The sequence below is a fragment of the Bactrocera oleae genome, chromosome 4 (genome assembly GCF_042242935.1).
Source record: "Bactrocera oleae isolate idBacOlea1 chromosome 4, idBacOlea1, whole genome shotgun sequence".
Taxonomy (NCBI): domain Eukaryota; kingdom Metazoa; phylum Arthropoda; class Insecta; order Diptera; family Tephritidae; genus Bactrocera; species Bactrocera oleae.
In genome coordinates this window covers 50125247-50141835 of record NC_091538.1, presented here as the reverse complement: position 1 = coordinate 50141835, position 16589 = coordinate 50125247, and the positions used below count along the sequence as shown (strand labels likewise).

At 34.6% G+C, this 16589-nt stretch overlaps 1 protein-coding gene across 24 annotated transcripts in view; it reads left to right on the top strand.

Annotated features, from left to right (window-relative positions):
• The window catches only part of mim (missing-in-metastasis), a 117396-nt gene that overhangs the window by 11350 nt on the left and 89457 nt on the right, over positions 1–16589 (top strand). For 21 of the 24 annotated variants that reach the window (XM_070108563.1, XM_070108562.1, XM_070108561.1 and 18 more), the window contains one exon: positions 10800–11646. In XM_070108563.1, the coding sequence (XP_069964664.1) occupies positions 11572–11646 (75 nt within the window). In that variant the 5' untranslated portion in view covers positions 10800–11571. The remainder of the gene's footprint in view (positions 1–10799; positions 11647–16589) is intronic. The other 3 variants (XM_070108566.1, XM_070108565.1, XM_070108564.1) reach the window with 1 other exon arrangement.

The following is a 16589-nucleotide window of genomic DNA, read 5'->3' as shown; positions in this document are numbered from 1 at the left end:
CATCACGAATCGCTACGTGACCGCACAATGAAGGGAAAATTTTTACAATTAGCTTGTCGGCGAAGTTCTTCTTGCTGATGGCCTGTTTACTTACCTCACTGACTGGCTGCATTACTTTTTCTTCACATTTATTTTATTTATTATACTCGTACATGTAAACTTCTGTGTATGTTTGCCCGTATGCTGAGCAACAGCGTATCGCAACATCATTGTCGGCGTGATGTATCCTGGCATTTACTTCGTAACTTTTTATTTTCATTTTTCAATGTACATACATATATATATTTTTTATTTCTTGTGAATGATGCTGAAAACATTGCCGATCCTAAAACAGCTTCTTTCCTACCCGTTTATGCTTTGAACAATTTCATTGGCTCATTCATCATTCGTGTGGCCCTGTGAACTCTTCACCTCAGCCATTTTCTGGCATTTGCTGTGTGCGCGTTTTTTTTTTTTTTGCCGATTTTATTGGTAATTCTTCAGTGGCAAATTTTTTTATTTCAGCAATAAATTTGAATATAGATTTTTATGTTTTTCGTTTTGGAGCAGCAATTACGTGTTGAATTTCTTTCGTTCGCTTTTTGCATTGTGCTGTTTATTTATATGCTTTAACAATTTTTTATGTCTTAAACATCCAATACTTTGCTTTTCCACGACGAATTACCGCGACAGTGCCTTTTTTTATTGCTTTGGCTTCATTTCTATTATTTTCAATACATTTCCAATTTTGCCAACTGTAGAAAACCGGGTGCAAGTATATTAATATGGTATGTGCATATGTATTATACATATAAGTATATAAATAATGTCTTTTACCTCACGATCGCTTTTCGCTTTGACTTTGACTGCTGCAGTTTGAATAATTTTCTGTATTGAGCGTCTAATTTCCGGTGGAAGTACGATAATATGAATACCCTGCAGTACTGTGTATTCGATTGTAGTTAGTTTAATATTAAACTAAAAAAACCGTTAACTTCGTTATCGAAGTCTTCCCAAAAAAAAAAAAACGGTGTCCTTACTTCATTTTGAGCGTTCAATTTATATGGCTTATATATGCTGTAGTGGTCCGATCTAAACAACTTCTTCTGAGATTATACCGTTGTTACAGCATCTTGAGGATAAACGGACGTACATAAAATTTCAGTTTGATGTTTTAGAAACTGAGGTACTAGTTCGGGCATATACAGAAAAAATTTCCCTGCTCTTTTGCCGTTTTTGTTTTCATTTTCAATCGCAGCAATTTACAGTTTGTAAATATGCAAAAATGTATGTATTCGTGCTTCTGTGTTTGATGTTTTAATTTCAGGATTTTGCCCGAAGGATTATAGACACGCGCACTTGATGTTCTCTTTTAAATTAATAATTTAATAACTTGCTTGGTCGCGCTTTTGCTGGCTATGCTTGTAGCGCTTTCATGTCAGCCGCGCCACGTTGCCAATTTCAGCTCATTTCCCGCAAATTTCCTGCTTATTCAGCAGTTTTCTTAACTTCGCACATATTTCTCCTGACTTGAGCATTGTGCAATTTTTGTGTTAAGAGATTTAAGTATAACATAACATATAATAAAAGCTTTTTATCGTCTTAATGAGTGTGTCAAGAATTTAATAATTTTTTTTAAGCCTTTAATTTTAGCTGGTTTGTCTTGCAAGAGAGGAGCGCTTAAAATGGCATTTCTAAAATTAAATTTATTCTTATGCCAAAAGCAATATTGTTTATATTTTATAAATACTTATGTACATATTTATTTGTTAATGTAAAATATTATTAATATGTTTCCCCATAGCATCATAAACAAAAAATCGAAACTTGCAGTGAAGAAACAGTTCAATTCAATAGCATCAAAGCGAATAAGAAATGGAGCTTATCTTTAAATTTCCTTTAATGCTTGCTTGCATTACGATTTACATACACACATAGAATAAACAAGTATTTTTATAATTACATTTAATTTTGTAAGCAATTTGTATTCGTATTTATGCGCTGATAAGCACACAGAAAAAAAACATACAAGTAGATCTACATAGTAGAAAAAAGTATAAAAACTGCATAACGCCTGTTTCAGCTAAACAAGCTCAAGCCGACCAAGCAATCGAAAGCGCACAACACAATCTTAATCAACTTTAAGAATAAGCACGCACAATTGTAGAAAAACTGAACAACAATCTTGCAATGAGTAATATTTTATGAAGAAGTTATTTCTGTTTGTGGTTATCAATTCTACTTGCATAAATATTTATCAAACAAAATAAATATAAATTTATACTACATATATATATATTTGCTCCACAATTTCCATGTTATCTCCAAATTTATTTTAAAAGTAATTTTTATGTTTTCCTCAATACTTATTATTTTCTTTTTATTTAAGCAACACAATTTATTGCCTAAAATCACAACAAAATCAAAATTGTTACGACTCCACAGTGTTTGTCATTGTGACCCTCTCAATTTCTATTTCCGCACGATCCACACTCAGAGGAAAGCGTCAAACAGCAGACCACTCGTACACTACTTGCCACAAACACTCTCATATTTCCGTTTCGTTCAGCAATTTCCTTTAACTGCGCGCAGCTGCATGCTGGTTAACGCTTCACACTTTCTTCACACACATCACCAGCCCACAAGGCACACAAAGTAAGCATGCAGCACAGCAGCAGCCTCAGCCGCACGGGAAAATATAGCTATACTAGGTATATATGTATGTAGGTAAATATATACATTTAAGTAGGCAGCGCTGTCTTCTTTTCATTTGTTTCGCCTTCAACACGCAATTTACACACTAAACTCTATGTATTGGAGCGGTGCCCTCGTTGGGAGGGGAGCCTCAAAGTTGCCGCGCTCCAACACACACACACATATATACCAGATGATTTATTATGTGTGAAGTTGGCGATGATTGAATTTTATTCCGCTTTTTGCTTTACTTTACTTCACTTTGAGTTGCTTTGCTGTGTTTGTTGTTGGCGGCAATGCGCTGCCTTCCATCGTTTGTGTTCTGTCCGCATTTTACTTTGACGTCTGGATATCAAGCTTTTTTCAAGGCGGTCGCACGATGCTTCCATGGTTGTGAATATATATATAATTTATGTATATGTTTTTCTGCACTATTTCGCTGCTGTTTTGCTGTTCGGCAACTATTATTATTATATTTAAACATTTGTGAAAATACATCTGTGTTCCCCTATTGTTCTTTACTATTTCTTGTATTTTTACAATATATGTACATACCTATGTGTATACCTATATATTTTATCATTCATGTATATTTTTTCTCCCCTTCAATGTTTTTCTGCACCCATTGCCTGCCGCCCCTCGCTTGCTCAGCTGCCGCAAAGTTTAAATCAAGAGGTCATTTACATTCAGTCATTGTCTTTGCATCAATTTTCCACTTCTTTCTATGCCTCGTTTTGTTGCTTTTCTTTCTAAATATATTCTATCCGGCTATTATCAACACTCACTCGTTCAAGACAATGAATTTATGTGCAATTTTCTGCAGTCACCAATTTACTTGTTCTTCTTTGCATAACTTATTCTCTGAGTTGCCCTGTGTTTTTTTGTTTTCATTTGCTGGTATTTCTAATGTTTCAGTTCACCTGCGAATTGTGCATTTCTTACACACTTGCATGTCAAAATGTATTGTACTTTTAAACAAATGCAAATGTTATGTTTATGGATGTATGTATGTATGTAAATATGTTACTTTGTGGCATTAGACCGCATAAGGGCCTGTCCGTTGAACTTTAATTGATTTCGACAAGTACTTCGCTGTGTCTCTTCAATTTGTTATACTTTGATTTCTTCCCAAATGCCTTCTTGACAGCTGTCAATTTGATCAAATTACACAATAGTATTTAGTTTGTGTATTTTGAGTGAACTTTTGCGTATGTAGGTGAAAAATCTTAATTGCTCGTAGGCTCAACTTTACCTAAAACGGGCTTACACTTATATAAGTGTATGGCGTGATAATCAATACATTAACCAACATTTTTTAATCACTTTGCTGTTAGTCTATAATTTTGTATGGTCATATATTGTACTTGTACCTGGTTACTTGTGTTATGCTTTTTTTACATATGCAATATTTGTACACTCATATGCATGTATTACTGATCATTTTTTACTTTATCTATTTCTTTTTGCATTTTAACGACCTTCCACATGCTCGTGTTATTGACCACTCACTCACTGAGCATTAATTTCAAAGACCTTCTTCATTCCCACATATTCGTATGTGTTTTCGTGTTACATTTTCTTTTGTAATATCAAAACAACACACCACTTTTGGTCTTCTCGTTTATTGCATTTGCATGTCATATCTTCTTTTATGTCTTTTTCAATAAATTTTTCATTGCGACTGTGTTCATTGAAGATTTGAAATTTCACGCCATTAACGCGTTTGCGCAAAGTGAAATTGATATTTTTGCTTTCGCTTGAATTGATAAACATACTGCATATATTTGTGTATGAACAAGTATATATCTTTCAAAGTATAACATGTGTTGGATGCTACTTTGATTTCTTTAATCTTATGACGTTTTTATGAAATATAAATCTCCGTAAGTAAGCTAAATTCAAATTAAGTAGTTCTGAAGAGAATTTTTTAAAGTTTTGATTTTGGTTCAGACATTATTTTCTTATAAACGCAAGTGTTCGAATTAAACAGTTTTGTCAGTGGAAAAATGAATCGGCATTAAATTTGACTATAGTTTGCTAACAGCTGAGTTTTGAAAGTATCAGCGTTGCAAGAGAAACCATGGGGTGAAATTAATAAAAATGTTAATTGTAAAAAGTATAATTAAAGATGCTTTATAATTAAAAAAAAAAAATAATAATAATTTTAACGACAATTTCGGACAATCAAGCTTTTAATGGAATAAAAATTCAATTTCATTTCCATCTCCATTTAAACGCAATTTGTTACATGTTTATTAAAACATACAAAATTCGATTACGCTTGCATAATAAGCCAAAATACAAAAAAAATTAACCAAACAATATTTTCCACCGGCGCAAACAAAAATTCAATTGCCGCCTACAAATATGGTTGTGGATGCATACGTCAATACTGACAAGCATTTAATTAAAATGCAATTGCAGTGTATGTCCCCTGAGCCCAATTTCCAGGCGCTCTGCTGGCATTAGCTCCCAATTTGTGTTGCACGATTGTATTATGGTCGGCAAAAAGGCCCTCAGAGACGCAACAATGCAGTTATGGCCCATTCCCTGCCGCACCACAGCGCATAGTTGCACATATTCATAAATTCATTCTTCATTTGACTGCCCAGTTGGGAATATGTCCCATCATGCACTCCTTTTCCCGACAAACATATTCGTACCCGCTACCCATTTTCGTTTGCATTTTATGGTCGTCTACATCATTACTTATGCACTTTCTGCATTGACAAAGCTCGTTATGTAAAATCTTAAATAATCCGACTTGCCACAGTCACACTTCACATGTACATATTTGTGTTTCTCGGAGTAACTATAGGTGTGGTGACAAGGCGGCCGTCTAGAAAAGGGGCCAACACGTTCACACTTTGGCCTTCTAAGCACACCGCACGACGAGACAGCGAAATGACTTGGTTAAACTCTCTTCCGCTAACTGCTTTTGTACACAGCGAGTTGCGTCTTTTTACACGCCTCAATTGTCTGGACGCATATACCATATCTATTTGTATAGGCATGAACTTGCTAAGCAGTAGAAATACTTGTGCACTTTTTATTATTATTATTATTTAAGGGGTAATTATTAACTTATTTTATGTCATAGTTTCTACTGTTCTTTCCAGTCTTCAAATGGCGTACAGTATGTGTTCATGATACTATTTATTTTTCAAAAGCGTTATTCCTGAGCGTGCCTCTGAGAATATATTAAACAGATTCTGGAATTAAAAATATACTTGTATAATAGTTCTCACTTGATTAAAATTCAACTTATCCTTATTTGTCAGTATGTTGTAAAAGCTTTATTGTTGGTACCAACTGATGAGTTAATAAGTTGAAGAAAGAAAAATATGACATATTTTAACAAAATTGGACTGTTTAACGGTTACTATATCGTTCGATTAGAAGCAACGACTACAATTTCACCGATTTAGTAAACTGTTGTCCTTCTTGGAAAAGAAAGGAAGGAATGCTACATGCATTGAATGTGGATTCTGAGTTTACCTGTCACTGCTGTTGTCTTCCCGCTTATACTATTTCCAAAATTGTTTTACATAACCTCACCTAACCTACAAATAGAGAATGCTCAGCCATACTAACACCAAGCAAGAAGATTTCATAACTCCTCAGAATATTAGATATCTTTAATTTCCGTTTTTACTTTACAAGTTTACTTTACCAATTTAATGAAACTGCCATCTGTGAGAAGCAATTCAACATATAATTATATATTTATAAAAAACTTTAAATTTAAGAAAAATAAAATCATTTAAGAAAAATTAAAAGCACGAGGTAAAATACATTGTAGATTTATCTATGCTTTGTAGAAAACCGCCGTATAAAATGAATGTTATATGAAAAAAAAAAATTATTTTATATCAATATTATAAATCTCAATTTATAACTCATTTATAAAAATCAACAAATTTAAAAATTTTTTTCTAATAAAATGAATTATAAAAAGACTTAAACTTAAACTCGATTAATAAATAATTGCTTTTTCAACTTTTTCTGCGATTATCAAAGTAAAAAATAAACAAGTAAGGAAGGGCTAAGTTCGGATGTAACCGAACATTTTATACTCTCGCAAGGTCAAATGGTATACTCGTTTGAGATTTCTTTGTGGATTGACTGATATTTTCGGTAGAAGGTCAACTATAGGCACTGGGGTCCACATATTTAGTACTTAGGGGTTTGAACAGTTTTGGTTCGATTTAGACAATTTTTGGCCGCAAGGTGGCATACTTTAATTGCATTATTCACGCAAAGTTTTACCCCGATATAATCATTTTTACCTGATTTGCATAGTGGAATGTGAAAGAATCAGATGGAATTGAAAATGGTGTTACATGGGAAGTAAGCGTGGTTGTAGTCCGATTTCGCCCATTTTCGCACTATGACATAGAAACATGAAAAGAACGTTATGCACCGAATTTGGTTGAAATCGGTTGAGCAGATCTCAAGATATGGGTTTTCACCTAAAAGTGGGCTGTGCCACGCCCACTGTCTAATTTTGAACGCGGTTCCTATAAAGTCATCTTATACCATCTCAGAGATAAAATTTAATGTCTCTGGCGTGTTTAGTGCTTGATTTATCGCGCTTTTAGTAGTTTTTAACAGTACCGTTATATGGGGAGTGGGCGTAGTTGCCACCCGATTTCAACTATTTTCACACCGTCAATAGAAGTGCTAAAAACATTTGCTTCCAGTGAATTTTGTTATTATAGCATTAGCGGTTTAGGAGATATGCACATTAAACCTATTAGAGGCGGGACCACGCCCACTTTTTAAAAAAATTTTTTAACTGCAGATGCCCCTCCCTAATGTGATCCTGTGTACCAAATAACAGTCTTGTATCTTATTGCGGAGCTTAGTTATGGCAAGTTATTTGTTTTTGATTAATGGCGTTTTGTGGGCGTGGCAGTGGTCCGATTACGCCCATCTGCAATACCAACCGTCTCACGGTACCATGAAACATGTCTACCAAGTTTCATAAAGATATCTCAATTTTTACTCAAGTTAGAGCTTGCACGGACGGACGGACGGACAGACGGACGGACGGACAGACGGACGGACGGACAGACAGTCACCCGGATTTCAACTCGTCTCTTCATCCTGATCATTTATATATATATAACCCTATATCTAACTCGATTAATTTTAGGTGATACAAACAACCGTTAGGTGAACAAAACTATTATACTCTGTAGCAACAGGTTGCGAGAGTATAAAAATAACGACACCCTGTAATCTGTTCTGTGGAATGCCTTTTTGTTTGTTCAGAAAACTGATTGCATCCCACACATAATTAAAATTCATTTAAATTCAGCGGATTTAAATGTATTTATACAAATTTATTTACCATACACACACATCCATAAACCGAGTGTGTAAATATAAAACTGCATACAGACAAATAAATGCAACGAAGAATTACAACAACCCGCGTATGTTTGCTTATTTAGGTCACAATGAAACCGTGAAAGTGCATTGATTATTTGCTCGATTGCCTGGCTGGCTGATTGGCTGACTGGAGAGCGTTTGACTTGATGTTGGCGGCGGAGTTTAATGCATTTGCCTTGCCGCCCATCGCCTGTGCTTCTGCTATCAGCGGGCTAGCCAGCCGCTACTTCTATGATAAAAGCTTAATAATTCACGTAAACAGTTGCTTTTGTTGTTTATATGCCACATATTGTTTTATAGTTCTTTTTTTTTTTTTATTTGTTTTTTTTTTTTTTGCTTTTTACACCACAAATGCTGCATAAAAAGCCACTTGAAAGGCCAAAGCCGAAATCGGACACGCACTTTGCCATTAAACATAATTAAGCATATTTTACGACTGATCATTATATTTACTAAATGGACTTTAACAAACACAGACAAGCGCACACCTGCTTACATGTGTGGTTAGATGTGCAAGCTTAATTACTTATCCATATATGAAATTTCGTCGGTTGCTTGAACTATATGTTCGGCAGTGCATTGCACTTTGACGCATTGTTTATTTTTGTACTTGCTAAATTATATTTTATTTTCTAACACCGAAGTAATGATTAATTTGTGGTTAATAATGTTGGTATAAAATAATAAATTGTTGTTTACTGTTATAAATAATTTATTGCTAAAGTGCGAGGCAACATTTATACTTTCGAAGTGGGAAGTGGAGCTTGAAAATAAAAATAGAAAATAATTTTTATTCACAATTATAAATATAAACACTTTTTGTACCTTAAATAGGGTATATTAAGTTTGCCACGAAGTTTGTAATACCCAGAAGAAAACATTATGAAAAATTATAACTAAAGAGCTAAATGTGTGAAATGTGTGTGTGCGTTGCAACTACGGGCATAACTTTTAACAAATCTGGTTTGATACGGGCGGTAAATACGGAAGGGAGGAATGTCGGTGACTGTATCGATTTGAAATTTTGCGCATTTCCTTTTCTCCTCAAGAAGCTGCTGATTTGTCAGAACCGGCCTTACTAAAGTAATGAATGAAATTCGTGTTCGAACGCATATTGTTTGAACTTTAGTCAAGTGAAGATGATCATGAATGATTTTAATAAAATATTTATATTAACATCTGATCAAATTTGACCAGAACAAAAAAAAAAAAAACATTGCCACAAATAGTTATATTTATTATCGCCTTCAAAATAGGATCCTCAGCCAGTAACAGCCTGCCAACGCTTAATCCAATTTTTCATGCACTTGTTTTAAGCCTCAGCTGGAATGTCCGTCAGTGTCTTCATCGAATTTTGTTTTTTTTTTTTTTGTTTCGGCTCATTTTTACAACGTCATTGGCTAGATTGTTGGAAAATTTAGACTTCTTATTCATAAACTTCCGTCTCATCAACAGCATCGATGTGTTTGATGCATGTAGGGCCCTCAGCTACGTTGTCAAGCGTCTCTTTTTGGCATCTACTCGACGTCTTGTTTGGTAAATATTCTGCCTTTTAGTACGAGTCTGGCATTGGCACGCTTCATACCTAAAACATTTACCAAAATGTGTTGTGTCGATTCATAAGAGATGTTGAAATCATCTGCTATCTTTCTGATGTCCATACGACTTTAAATTCTTTGATGTTATCATTATCAGATGTGCATGGATAACTCGCAAGAGGTATGTTTTCGATAATTTCATGACCTTTACTGAATGTTTTGGGCCACTCAGAATACTTGTTGTTCGTAATAAAGTAGAATCCCCAAAACATTTTTGTAACGATTTCAATGATTCCGAAGCTGTGATTTCATGAGGAATACAAAATATCAAGCAATTTAGGTAACTTTCCGAGTTAAATGAAGATCAAATTTCATGCGAACGTAAGAAAAGGTTGTAATAATCTAATAAAAAAAATGTATCGATTCCTTTTACGCTCGCAAGGATCAGTTCGGGTCAATTTTGATCAGTTTTTGGGTACATGTTAGTTATCTAGTTTCTTAGAGTCCAATATCCGTTAGTGCTTCACGAATACTAATGACGCCGTTTAGTGAACGTTCTCATGTCTCGTGTCATAGCGAGCTATTTCCAACGTTCTCCACCGCACACGAACCCCATAAAAATGGGTTTAACTATGATGCATAAGTATATTTGAAAATATTTTGCAAAATATAATATTTCTTTCCAACATAATAAGACATAATTCTAACAGGTCGAAAATTAAAAAATTTTCAAAAAAAGTTCAGGATCATATATTTACAAGTTTTTTATTTTAATTTCGAATTCGTACGAATAAACATTTGCACTGCTAGTTATATTTTTGTTTTTCCAAATTTCAATCGCATACATAAATGAACTGGCGCTATTTAAGCAAATAATCTAAGCTGTCGAATCGCGATCGCTGTGCGTGAATAAATTTTTTCTTTGACGAACCTTTGAACGAGCGAAGAATTTCTTTTTGAACATAAAGAAACTGCCACTACCTTTAGCACTCCCTCATTTCGACCAGATCGCAGTCTGTGCTAGATCACATGGCACACACATACATGCATATGTACGTGCGCATGTTTCGTGTGAATAATTAATTTCTAATTTACTCCGCAGACTCCTCACAACCGTTTCATAACCTTACTGCCATCGCCTGCAAGACAATGATTAATTTTCGTATTTGCTCTCTCTTCTTGTCTTTACAGAATTAATGATCAATTTCATTTTACGATAACAATAGAGCAAACAACAACAACAGCAGCAAAAGCATGAAAATAAACACGCGAACAACCAGCAGAACAGCAACGAAACCAAAACGATTCCATTAAGTGATCTGAACGAAAATGTCGAACAAACAACAAAAACGTAAAGAAAAACAAGAATTAAAATAATAAAAAAGTGTCTAAAAAATTAAAAACATTTGCGTCGAAGAAATTGTGAAGAAAACATTAGTGAAGAAAAAGCAAAAAAAATAAAATCTAACCTAAAAATAATATAAAAGCTGAAGCAACAGCATAAAAAATACGAACAATAAATTAAGTCAGTCAATCAAAGAAAAATATAAAAATGTCGAAATGTCAAAATAATTCAAATAATTCGACGCAGCTTTTAATGCGCTGCATTTTCAGAGCAGATATAAGCGGTGGAGCCACCACCCTTTGCCGCTAACGGCGCTCCTCTTCGATTGATGTGTGCTGTTATAATATTTGTGGAGGAAAAAAATCTGCCAATGACAAAATAAAGCGGCGCCGCAATTAAATAAAGCAAACGCATAACACCAATAATAATAATAATAATAATAACGAAGTGCTAGCAATTAGAGGCAATTAACGTAATTGTTGAAAATTGTCAAAACATTCTTGAAAGCCGCAAGAAATAATAATAAAAAAATATCCGAAAAGTGTTGCCTCAGTGTTCCTACTTTGAGGTTAAGTGTTCTTTCTTTTTCAAAAGGGAATATATAGTGTATTCATCACTATGGATTTGAGCTTAGAACGCGATAGCAGCTCTGCGCTGGGCAGCCTCTTTCAGCAGATTATTAATGATTTGAAGGTAAGTTAAAATTTTTTATTCGAAACTAAAGTACTTTACTTCTATAAAATACATATTTCATATGGCATTTTAAATATATATTTTATAAGTTCATCGGCTCAAAAGAAATGAATAATTTATATTAATTGAATTAATAGCATTATAAAAGAGATCCTATAATCTATAGCAGGGTCGCCAAAAAATTTATATACGGAAACAATAAAAATTACAACAATAAAAAAAAATAGCTCGACTCAAAACTATGTTTATACTGAAAGTTGAAAAAAAAGTTGTCCACAGTTCTGTCTATTCCAAGCTAAGAGATACCTACACAGAGTTTGTGTTATTCTCACTCCTACAACCTGTCTATGCATGGGGGTCTCATTGACAAAGTTAACGTCGACTTCAATGACCAAGGGAGAGAGTACAAGAATTACTCTGGGACCAGAAAATGATTAAGGTTTGGCCATATCTTGAGTTCGACTATTCCTTGATCTCTAGTATGTTTTTTTTCGCATTTTTTTTTAAATGCGCGTCACAACCTCTTCCAAACGCTGTTAAAGCAAAAATTTCGAGTCCGATGCCTGAAATTTTTACAGTAGGCTTACACTACACTACAAGTATTTTATTTACAGTCAATTTGCGACTGTAATGTTAGAGGCTGTTTCTTGCTAATTTTGGGTTGCACATAGATTATTTTGTGTTATAGTCAAGGATGGTAGGGGTCAAACCACCATCATTTACTAAAATGACAAACATTTTTGAACTCAAATTCGTAATCAGGACACCTTAAATACACCCATAGACCTCTTAGCTCATCAGCGGCAAAATTTTTCTTCAGATTTGTTGAGTAGTGCTATGTACTACACGATGGTAAATTTCTCTTGCGATAGTGGCGTTAACGGGAGGAGAGCCAACGCAGTTATCGGTCCGGCGTCGTACAAAGAGTGTAGCACGTTTTAGCAAGAGTTGTCCTCAGACAATTTGTTGTAATTTGTAGTTGGATTATTGACGATGCCCTGAATATATATTACCAGATTTTCATCGACCTTTTTTTAAGTTACAAAAGGGTAATGTCCTTTAACTGCGAAATTTACAAGCTACTCGACTGCTCACTGACTTCATCTACTTGTATTGGTTTGCTTCTATACAATATGCAGAAAGTCAAGATCGTGTGCACATATTTGTTGATATGCATAAAAATATCAAATAACCAAACAAGTGAACGACCAGGCGAGGTTGGCTACCACAGTTCTTTTGTTTGTCATATTCGCTGTGCGTTAATTTTGTTTATTCTAAGACCTCACAAAGTGCAATTAAAAATTTGTAATTCAGTGCACAGCCCGAGGCAACAGCTGGGGTCTATAATAAAAAAGTCTAAATCAGAAAGTGAAATGAAAGAACAAAAGGAATTGCGGCAGCAAGGTCAAAAACGTCGCTCCTGCTCTCTGTCTCACTCTTTGGCGCTCGGCGTGCATTCAAATGTCCAACGCACGGTTGCTACTCGAGTCGGTACACATGATTTCGGACATATGATACGAAAAATGCTTAAAAAAAATATAAAAAAAAAAACAAAAAATATTATAATAAGAGCTGCACACGAGAAAGTCATACGAAATTGGTAAACAAAACATTTGACGTTAAATATTTCCGTTAGCGAGTGTGTGTTTGTATTTGTTTTTGTGTGTTATTTGCAATATTTCTCACGCATGCATTATGTATGCCGCAAGCGTTTTTGGTTTCTGCTTTATTTTCTTATCCTTCTCTTAATTTTTTCAAATTATTTTGGCTGGGAATCAAAGGGTATACACACTCAATATAACAAGCCCGCAGTTAGATTTCGATTTATAAAATTACTTTCTGCTCATTTGTACAGAAATACTATGTATTAATAATAACCAAAACATAAAAAAAAATGTAAAATAGGATAGGCTAATAGCGGCGTATAATTAATTGTTGGTCGGATGGCCATGTGGTTTTCGGCTGCTCGGAAATTGAATTGTTATTAAATTCCGTTGTGACCTTGAAATACAAATGCAAAGAAATTAATTTATTTTGTGAAGCACACTCGAATTGGCTGCCTTGGTATACCGCAATTACTGCAATTTTTTAAAATGATTAATTAATTGAAGTCTCTACAATTCTTTTCACCAATAGATGCCGCTATATTCAACAGCTTTAACTTCTGACATTTGGAAAATGTCTAGAAGTTGGTTTATTTGTGGATGCCATCTCAAAAGAATTGCGTCATCTTAGCGGCCAAGAATGAATCATGTCAATTTCTAATACACTACACGGGTGAGGCAAAACTTCCAAATAGGCCGCGGTTATCCAAATAATTTGTATTGCGTCGTGTTTAGTCGCAAATTCCAGGCGTTTTTCGGCAATTGCCCTTCTAATTTGATTTTTACCTGGTTTTAGAAGCTTGTATAATATAAGCACGCCCTTCTGATCCCACCAAATACTGAGCATTACTTTGGCATTATGGATATTCGGCTTTGCCGTTAATTTGGCTCATTGGCCTGGTTTTAGATATGATTTTTTGCGTTTAGGTTTGTCGTAATGAATTAATTTTTCATCACTAGTAACAATCCGATGCAGAAACGACTTATTTTGTAGCGTTCAAGCAGCATTTCTTTGATAATCGCACGATATAGTTATAAACCTAATATTTGTTATATATACGAGTATATAGAATAATTTAAATGCACTACTTAATTTTAACATCTTACTTCAAAAAAATCTGCCTCAGGCATTCTTCTACCAGTTAAAGCTAACCAGCTTTATCCGCCTACAAGTCTACGGAGTTTTCGCTGATTGCAAGTGCGACAAATAATTATATGTCTCAGTTTAAAGCAACGCCACTCATACATGGGTCCTGAAACTTAGAAACTGTCATGCATATTAGTTATGCTTTTTAACAATACTGAGACGTAATTTATATTGACGAATAAAACATGACAAAAGTTAGTTCTAGTAGTCCACTATATTGAACTTTCGAGGTCGGTTGGGTTACGAGCTTATGCCTTTATTTAAAAGCCACCAAATGACCTTGCGATTCGCAAAGATATCGCCTGGAAATGTCGGCTCATATTTTCCAAGAGAAAATTTCAGTTATGCACGTACATTCTACAAACACTAGAGATTCTAACATAAGAGTCAGTCAAAACCATGGGCTTGTGTAAGTCTAAAAATCACCCTAAATCTTATTTGTCCGTAATGAAAATCCGAAAAAAGACAGAGTTCCAGCACCAAAGTCATTCTCAGAAGCTGCTTATTTGTTATGATGGATCTAGGTTTCGTTCCCGGTGAATTGTCACAAAACTTCGACTGAAACTGGCGTTGAGCATTGTCCAAGTACGTTCGTATTAGTCACAGCGTCATTGGTATAGTTTAATAAGAATAATTATGACGCCCATCACAAGGTAATCTTTTTAAAATTCAAATATTCGAGCTATTGTTATAAGGAGTGTTTTTATTTTAGAGGTGTGGCGTGTTTTTGTTAGCTGTTACTTGATTTATACTCATTTTGGTGCCATTTTGTAATGAACAAATTTACTTCGGAGCAACTTTCGGAGAATGGATCCAAAACGAAGTGGCCACCGAACTCGATTTTCACAAGAAAATTTTGTTCAGCGATGAAGCTCACTTGTGGCTGAATGGATACGATAATAAACAAAAATGTCGCGTTTGATGTGATGATAATTCACAAGCCATTGTTGAGACGTCGTTACATCCTCTAAAAGTCACTGGTGTCACAAGTCACAAGTGTGCTCTATAGGCAGAGGAAATCTTTCACCCATATCTCTTCAAAAATGAAGCCGGTCATTATCTTACAATCTATGTCGATCGCTATAGAGCCAAGATGAATGACTTTTTCATGCCTGAATTGGAGTATGTTGATGTGGACAAGCTTTGTTTCCAACAAGACGGCGCTACATGCCCTACAGTCAACGAAACAATAAATTTATTGAAGGAAACATTTGGTGAGCGCATTATCTGTCGTGGACCCGTGGCGTGGCCTCCAGGATTATTTTTTGGGACGTTATGTGAAGTTGTTTGTCTATGCAGATAAGCCAAGACGATTGACGTCTTAGAAGAGAATATTGTTGCAAAAAGTGGTCGAAAATTGGTCCTCTCAGCTGGAATTTATTCGAGCCAGCCGCTTCGGTTACTAGCCTCAAACTATTTATAAGACAAAATGTCAAATCTTTACAATAAAGCTAAATTTTTGGCTAGAACATTAAATTATATGCGTTTTATTTCTTCTCGCAAACCATATGTCTAAAAAAATACCCTTTATACTAGTATACGCTCCTAAAAGGTACTATATCATAAAACAACCAGCAGTCTTGTTCTCTCCGTCTGATAGTCTGATAGGTTCGACATACGGATTCTATTTCTAGCATAAGTTATCAAAAAACTATATTCATTGCATTGTTATTCATTAAATCCAATAATAAAATATAAACCATTAGTATTTTGTGATTTCTGTGATCATTTTTTCACTGCAAAATATATGTACATATATGAAGAATTCACCAAATTCATAACGTTTTGTGTTTCTGTCAAAATCATGGTGATTTCTGTTTTAAGTAATTGCCAAACACCAACGGTGCTCGCTGAAAATAAAATATGATACAGCGAACAGCTATCATTTAATATTTGCAGCAGTGTTGCATTTTCAGTTACTACGCAGGGAAACATAAATTCTAATTGGTTTTTATACAATCATTTTGCGATTGATGGCATTTAAGTTTACATTTTTTTTTTAATATGATATACGTGACATTTTAAAATAGAATACAATTCCACTAGAATATTCCACCTGCCCTACCCTCCCGTGCATATGTCAGCGGCGTTAAATTGCTCGAGCGGCCGAGTTTTAGAAAATAAAACGTCGCATTAATGATTAATGCCATTCAGTACTGGTTTGCTGCACCCTGGGACCGTTCGGTATTTAT